This window comes from Eptatretus burgeri, unplaced genomic scaffold (assembly GCF_056783735.1).
Source record: "Eptatretus burgeri isolate ZD-2024b unplaced genomic scaffold, Ebu_testis_v1 Ebu_testis_scaffold_3160, whole genome shotgun sequence".
Lineage (NCBI taxonomy): Eukaryota > Metazoa > Chordata > Myxini > Myxiniformes > Myxinidae > Eptatretus > Eptatretus burgeri.
Window position 1 is genome coordinate 132,501 of NW_028225108.1, and position 8,035 is coordinate 140,535.

Consider the following 8,035-nt stretch of genomic DNA (forward strand, 5'->3'; position numbering starts at 1 on the left):
GTCCTTTCAACACCTGTGTATTAAGCAAGATAAGTAGGACGTGAAGTTGCTCCCAGATCCACTTACACAATGTTCCTGTGGATCATTCAAGGTTGACCACATTCCTTATCTCTTTACACATGTCGTTTGGAACAGCAAGCAGGAATATATTTTAATTAACTGCAAGCGAGTGAATTGAGTTGGGAAGAAACAAAAAGCTTCAAAAAAAGGTACGAATCCCAACACATATATGGTGACAAAACGGCTTTAGTTAATTACATTGCTTTGCAATAGACTTTATTCCTTCAGAAGCATTTAAAGCATAAGTGTGTTGTTTGCTATAAGTTTAAGGAGCAATAAGATTACAGAGCTGTATCAATTATGTCCTCATGGACCTTATATGCACATCCATGGGACTCATAATATTGTTACGGTTGTGGAAATTCACAGAACACCATTCAGGTTCCCCAGAGATCAGTTATGTCGATAAGTGCATGTCCAGGTTAGATTCCCCCACCGATGTCTAAAGGGCATGATTCGTGTGCCGGGCTGTGCATCTTCTCGTGAGCCGTTATTCTTTTGCTATCTTTACTTTAAAACCAACAACATCTCCTCACCTTCATCTCCACAAGCGCCGCCATCTTTCCGCCAGCAACGGCATCCACAAACGAACAACATCTCCGCCGAAAAACACGAGACTCCCTCGTTGGAGCGAAAGCCGCGTTGTGAGGGTGATTCCTGCCACGTCCGCGTTCCACGGCAAGATCGGATCAAAACGACGAAAGGGGCAGAGCCAGCCGGGGGTGAAGGGTCGAAGGTGAAAGTCCAACCCCCCCCCCCGAACCCGATAAAAGGCGGGGCTGAAACGCCGAGAAACCAGTTGAGTGGTGGAGTCCAGTTGAGTTGAGTGTTGGAGTCCAGTTGAGTTGAGTAGTGGAGTCCGGGGAGTTGAGTGGAGAGTTGAGTTGAGTCGGCAGTCTGGAGGCTGCAGTTCGGAGTTTGGAGCCTCGAGTCCAGCCAAGCCTGCAGTGCCGTGCAGAGTTGTGGGTCGGTGGAGGCGGCAGCGAAGTCGCCAGCCGGAGAGAAGTCGCCAGCCAGGGACATAACGGTCCGATGTGATCGGGCCCCGGGACAGTCCGAGCGACGCTGAGGAGTGAGCGGGTTCTTAAAAGAGCATCAACTCCAAAAAAGCAAGACCCGTTCGCTCCTCTGAGGCGTCGTCAGCCAAGCCCGATCGACCAAGCCGCACGGCAAGGCCTGGACCAACCGAGCAGCCGTTATACCAGCTGCCGTGTTGACAACGAGACATCGAGGGTCGCCCAGCGAGTCACCACGAGGGTGGCAGGTAACCTGCGCGGTCTTGCGGAGCTCCTGCGGTTTCCACAGCTCTGCGGAACATTTAAGGCTTACGGGCCCTGTTCTCCCTCTCTCTTTCTTTTCTTTCTGGGTTTTTGCATGGAAGTCTGTAGCGCCTTGTCCGCTAAGTAGAATTGTTAAGTGCATGTACGTAGTAAATAGACAACGGCTGTAGGTCTTTTTGCTCGTTTCTTGTACCCATCACCCCCATTCATTGCATATGTGCCTTCATTGAATAAATGTCATTGTTTGAATATTCACCTGCTCGTTGCGTCCCTTCCTCCATTGAACTGCCATAATTGCGTTCGGAATATTAGCTGTTTTTAACACCGATAAGCTAATCGGGAACGACGGGACCTGGCGAGATAAAAACCGCTCGGCAATCACAACGGAGCGAGCTGCTTAAGCGGCTCGTTTCCGAGCAGGTCCCGTTGAGGTGTAAATCCCCGGCATTTCTGTCCGCGCGAATAATTCGGTACATCGACAATTCGGCGATCAACCCTGTTGTGCATGGACAGAAGAGTTGGCTGATTTATGGTGTAGTTAACAACACCCGTAGCTAGGTTTCGGCGTTAATCTGGAAAGCTGCGACTGGATTGCCCGTCCGGTGGGCGCGCGGCCTCAATCAGCTAAAAACGGCCGCCCGCACGCCAGAACGGGTGGAAACCACAACAATATAATGGGCAGAGGTCTGGAACTTCGAACACACTTTTCTCCGAACATATTCTGTTCATGCTTCCGAAATCTTCACATTATATGTTCCATGTATTTACTACGCAGGTGACAGCGGATTCAAAAAAATGGAAGAAAAAATAATTTTCAAAGAGGGAATCGATGACGTCACAATCAGCAGCGTTCGGCGGCAAACCGACGGTCGGGTCCCAGACGACGTGCTTTATTTAACTAAGTCCATGAGTTCAGGACGTTTGTTTAACTCAGCATTTCCGACTTTTATCCTGCCATGTTGTTAATCTGTTAATCGAGGTTATATAGAAACGATGAATATGTCAAATCGTTCGTGTGACTCATCCGGCATTCTGTGTCAAGCCCAACAATCCAAAACGACCGGACTCACACGCCACCAATATGAACTGAGCTGTTGAATGCGGCGCAAAACATCCAAAGAAACTACCATAACCGAGTATTGTGATACGTCCAGTCTCCCATACCCCTCGAAGACAGGAATCTGCTAGTATTTGCAAGTACACAAGTTTCAATTAATTACCACTCATACATGGGAATAATTAATACCGAATCACAGACACATGCTCATAGACGAATGTAATAATCATGTTTCTGATGAACTTTTATGTCAGTCGTTGTCTCTCATCTCGGTTTTCGATAACATATTTATTTCATGGGATAAAAGCTTTTATTTGTGAAGGTTAAATCAATCATTAGGCTTAATTGAGCCACAGCCAAACGACAAAAAACATAGGGCCAAGATTTAAAAATAAATTTTCCACCATAGAAGCAAACGTGGGTCGATGTGAAGTTGGTTTTGAAGTTCGTCTTGTCTCTCACTGCTTTGTTTAAAACACGATCCCAATGTCTAACTGCGGTACTTTTTCAGTCTCCTGGGTGAGTGGTCTGAGCACCTACTGCACCTGGAGCTGGAAAACTGCCATTGGATCACAAAGAAATCCTTGGAATCTGTAATCAAGCACTGCCCAAACCTTCGTGACCTGGACCTGTCGTCATGTGACGGAATACCACCTGAGGAATTCAGGCAGCTCTCGTCCTTGCAGAGGCTACAACGCCTCGTCCTGCACCGAACGCGTATCGATGTAAGCTGTTTATGTGTTTTATGTTCGTTTACTCTCTCGCAATTTTGTCATTTATAAAAACATTGTGAGTAAATGTTGATTTTATTTCGTGGCAATGTGAAATCGAGAGGAACATGTGAAGTGGGAATTTCATACATTTTTCCCATTTACTTTGCTTCCATAGCCCATTGAACTGGGCAAGATCGATGTGGTCTTGTTCGTGCCCTTCTTTAATTTACATGGTCTACTGCCTGTGAGATTTTTTTGAATCTCCATGACATTGCAAAGGAGATTGCCAGCTTAATGTCACCTCCATGATGCATTACCCCATGCTCACACAGTTCCACAATGGTTCTTAGATCCTCAGGCTGGTTCTGAGATCTTCAAACGACACGAAGCGTTGAATTCTGGAATAAGCTAACGAATTGAGTCTTTCATCTCTCTCATTGTGCTCCGTGGATGTGAAGGGGATTATTTTACCAGTGATAAAGGATGACATCGCTCTCCCATCTTGTTTCAGATGAAGAGTGTTCTGTCGATCATTTTCAACTGCACGGAGTTGAGGCATCTCAACCTCGGAGACTGTTCTGAGGTACGTGCACCTCTTTGTCCGACCGCAGAGGTGTTTTACAGTCAAACGAGATCCCCTTTTCATTGTGAAGACAAACTTATTTACTTCCATCTTGGGATGAGTTCATCTGAATTGTTGATATTTTGTTTCCTCGTCACGTAAATATGAACACAGTCTATGTGTGGTTATAATGAAACATGTTAAAATTTGAATTTTTTGGTTGTTGACCCCACCTCAGGCGGCATGACGAAAAATGATTGTTCTTGCCAATTCTTGCCATGTGGTGATCACAACTACCAAGTTTGGTGAATTTCTGCCCATCTGTTTGGGAGAAAAAAGTGTGACGGACGGACAGACAGAGCCGATTACAATTCCCGCCTGTTTTTTTTTTTTTAAAAAGCTTCGGGATAATGAAGGAATTAAATTTGAATCAAAGCTCGTGCCTGAAATAACAAAGGACTCGAGGACTGTATGTTTGTCGGACACTGCCGCTGATGACATCTTTGTTGGAGATTTGTTTGAGTTTGAATGTCCCATGTGTTATAGGATTCGCAGAAGCATTTCCTTCCCCAGCAGCAATGGGTGTCACGATGCATATTCCTCATCTTTCCAACCTCAGGTGGCACTTCCGAACCTGGTCTTACTCAGTCTGGCCTTAAACTGCCAACAGCTACGCTCGCTCAATATGTACAGATCCATCGGGCTGACGGAGGTCGGATTGGCACGCCTGACATCCCATTGTAAGAATATTGAGGTAAATCCAATCTTCCCCCTCAATCCCCCTTCTCAAAGTTGCCCCCACAAAGCTGTCTCCTTCCTCTGCCCTCTCACCTCCATCTCATCACTCTACCTACTCAAATCCTCAACTGCCTTCTGCCCCCTCTCTCATTACTCCCCACTGTACCTCAACCAAGTAAGTACCACAAAGCCTTTTCTCCTCCTCATCCGGCTCTCTCCCCGAGCTCTTCTGCAATTCCCCACACTTTCAACAACTCTCCTTACCCCCCCCTCCTCCCTTGTCCTAACCTCACCCCCTCCCCTGCACCCAAAGCCTCCTCCCTCCCTCTTCATTAATAGTGTCGACCTCAAATATCCGGGGCCTTCGCTCAAAGCTGACATCTTTCCATCCATGTTGCCACTGACAAACCAGACATAATCTGCCAAACAGAAACTTTCCTCCTTGAACAACCTGACTAAACTTGCATTTAAATAGGGGTCTGGGCTAATCCTATATTTAATAGCACACGAAGGGCCATTTCCGCAACAATACCATTTCACATGGGTATGGGGCTAATCTGAGCGTGCATTTTAGGAAATAACTGTCTGAGGACCTGGATGTGTGGATGCATTCAGCAGACCGGATTCTGAAATCTGGAACAATATGATCGACGAACCATGGCAGTTAAGGTTTGAGAGCAAAAACGTCTTTGGTCACATGTTGGTACAGCGATATTGGATTGAAGTTAAAAAGTTTAAAAATCCTCTTCGATGAAACCACTTAACCAACTGATGCAAAACTTTAGATGCATCATTGAGTCCCGACGGCATGATAAAAGTTTGATAACTAAAATGTGATCGGTCAAGTGGTTTCAGAGAAAATCATTTTGAAACGTTTTCCTTCAATCCAATATTGTTGACAAATCATGTAACCTTTGAAGTCATTGTGATCACACCTTTTTCCACATGGGTCGTGGAGATATTAAAAGTTTTGCTTCAATGAGTAAAGTGGTTCCAGAGAAATACATTTTTAAACGTTTTCCTTCCATCAAATATGGCCAGCAAACCTCGTGAACTATGACGTCATACTGATCAAACTTCATTCCTCATTGCTCACATTTTTGTAAGCGTCCACGTTGAAACGACTTCTCGCAGTTATGAGTGGCAGTTCTTGGGACAAACTCGCCATGAGAAATATAGTTTGATAAAAATGATAAAATAGGACAGCATAGTCACCAACGGGCGGAGTGGGACGGCATCGTCATCGGAACAGGCGGCGAAGGATGGCATCGTCGTTGGCACGAGCGTCGTTCGGTACCTGGCACAACTACTCTTATTGTTGTTATTGTTACGGCCTGGGGTTCGGGGCTCACCACGAGGGGAAGCACTCGAGTTTCTCCCCAAAACCCGGTCCTGAGGCCGCCGACCACAGGTAACTCCGTGATCCAATGGGCTGTAGTTCTTACACAGCCGTAGCCGCTTGATTTAGACTGCTGGCTTTGCAGGTTTATGCTTCTCTGTTTCCGCGATACCTTTCTATTGGTACGGCAACGAACTAGAGACCACACCTGGTGATCTGCTGAGCGGAGCAGGAAGGTGCAGCACCTGCTAATGGAGCAAATCAGGTGGGGTACAACTTCCCGTTAAACTATACTTGTACACTGTGTTGGACCAAAAAAGGAAAAGACAAGTGAGACAGATTTAAAATATCAACAAATAATTATTTTTTTACACACACGCAAGCAATCATTTACCAGCGTAACATTTTCATTACCTCCGCCACTGAAGGTGGATGGAGGTTATGTTTTCATCCCAGTCTGTCTGCCTGTTTGTTTGTTTGGCTGCTTGTTTGTTTCTTTGTGAACAAAATATCTCAAGAGGTTGTGGCTGGATTGGGACGAAATTTTGTGGAGAGCTTGGACATGTGACACATGACAAAATGATTAGATTTTGGTGAAGATCCACATCCGGTTCTGGATCCGAGAAGTTTTTGAGTGATTCTTCACCATTGAGCGATCGGGACGAAAGCGACATGTAGCAGGATATCTCAAAAAGTTATCGATGGATTCGGACAAAACTTGGTGGATGAGTTGGTTGGTTGACAAGAACAAGCCGATTAATTTAAGTTCATCTCCGAATCCATATCCAGCCTGTCAGTGGGATACAAAACGTAAACTGATCAGCCTGGCAGAGGTATGCTCTCGACCGAGTGCACTTCTACTTTATACATCATTTTTCTTGTGACTTTCAACAAACAACTCTCCTCCTCTCATGACACCCCTTCCCTCCCCTTTCCTCATCGTTTCAAATCCCCTTTCTTTCTTCCATTGTCTCGATAACTTGGAATACTGAATGGTTTTGTTGGGCTTGTTATTTTGTCAAGTTATATTTTTTTCGGAAACACTTGAGTGGCTTTAATGCCTCTCTAATTGTACAATGTAGTTCTTGAATGATTTGGAATGAAAAAACTGCACGCAATACTGATGTTGATTTAATTGTTCCACACAGGACCTGGACCTTGGCTGCTGTGTGAATGTGCGAGCAGAAAATGGTGCTCTCGTTGGGATGGCGCGAGAACTGCCCAGACTGCGCCGACTGGTGTTAACGGCGAACCGCTCCGTCAGCGACAGTGACCTCGAATCGCTCGCCAATCACTGCCCTTTACTGGAGCAGCTCGACATACTGGGTATGGTAATTGAGGGGATTATGGGAATTGATGTGGATGGATCCAAGAGGGTCGTAGAGGTTGCTCGATGTGGAAGGAAAATAAATTTTAAAATTGCAAGTAGAAACTCGGTAGAGCGTGTACCTCCTCCAGGCTGAACAGTTTACGTTTTGTCGTCCACTGATAGGACCAAAATCTAATCTGCTTGTTCTTCTCACCGACACAACTCATCCACCACGTTTCATCCGAATCAGTCCATATAACGTTTTGAGATATCGGGTTTGACCCCCAATCTATCAATGGTGAAGAACCACTCAAAAAATTCTCGTATCCGGTTCCAGATCTTCACCAAAGTCGAACCATTTCGTCCTTATCGTCCTGGTGGATGATTGCGCTCCACTGAGTGCTGTTGTACTGTAGTTTAGTGCTGTGTTAACTGCACACCAAAGCTCCAGATGACTGTGAGCTATTTTCACCCTTGTTTGTCATTCATCGGAGCAATTATATCTGTGTGCGTGTGGCAGGCGCTCCGCAGGTGACCGCTGGAGGGATTTTTCACCTGCTTGATACCTGTCGGCATATGCGCTTCCTTGACCTTTCTTTCTGCTTCCCGGTGGATCAGGACATGGCCGTCCAACTGGAACATCGCTTTCCACACGTCCACATCAAGTATACTGGCTCCCAGTGAGGTCACATGACCCACTCAGAGCCGCAAACACCTGAGGGGCACTCTGATCCATGCATGAGAAACCGATTGTATCATGTCGGTGATGATCGTCCAAATGCTGAACTTAATTAGAACCAAAGCGACAAGTGTCGTGTTATCATCACGTTTATTAAATGTGACGTTTTACGAATTTTTTTTATTTTTATTTGAGATCACCTGAAAGGATTACTTTTGGTTTATCAATATAATCCACCAAACGTTCAAATTGATAAACGTTGTGCCAATAAATGTTACCAAACTCACAACACCCTTTT

The 8,035-nt window shown here is 45.6% G+C and overlaps 1 protein-coding gene across 8 annotated transcripts in view; it reads left to right on the forward strand.

The window, feature by feature from the left end:
- LOC147006617 (F-box/LRR-repeat protein 4-like) overlaps positions 1–8,026 on the forward strand; it is a 56,768-nt gene extending 48,742 nt beyond the window's left edge. For 7 of the 8 annotated variants that reach the window (XM_085868380.1, XM_085868376.1, XM_085868377.1 and 4 more), the window contains 5 exons: positions 2,909–3,122; positions 3,622–3,693; positions 4,292–4,426; positions 6,898–7,075; positions 7,579–8,026. In XM_085868380.1, the coding sequence (XP_085724506.1) occupies positions 2,909–3,122; positions 3,622–3,693; positions 4,292–4,426; positions 6,898–7,075; positions 7,579–7,742 (763 nt within the window). In that variant the 3' untranslated portion in view covers positions 7,743–8,026. Of the gene's footprint in view, positions 210–2,908; positions 3,123–3,621; positions 3,694–4,291; positions 4,427–6,897; positions 7,076–7,578 lie in introns of those variants that run through there. The other variant, XR_015054715.1, reaches the window with a different exon arrangement.
- The last annotated feature ends 9 nt before the right edge of the window (positions 8,027–8,035 follow it).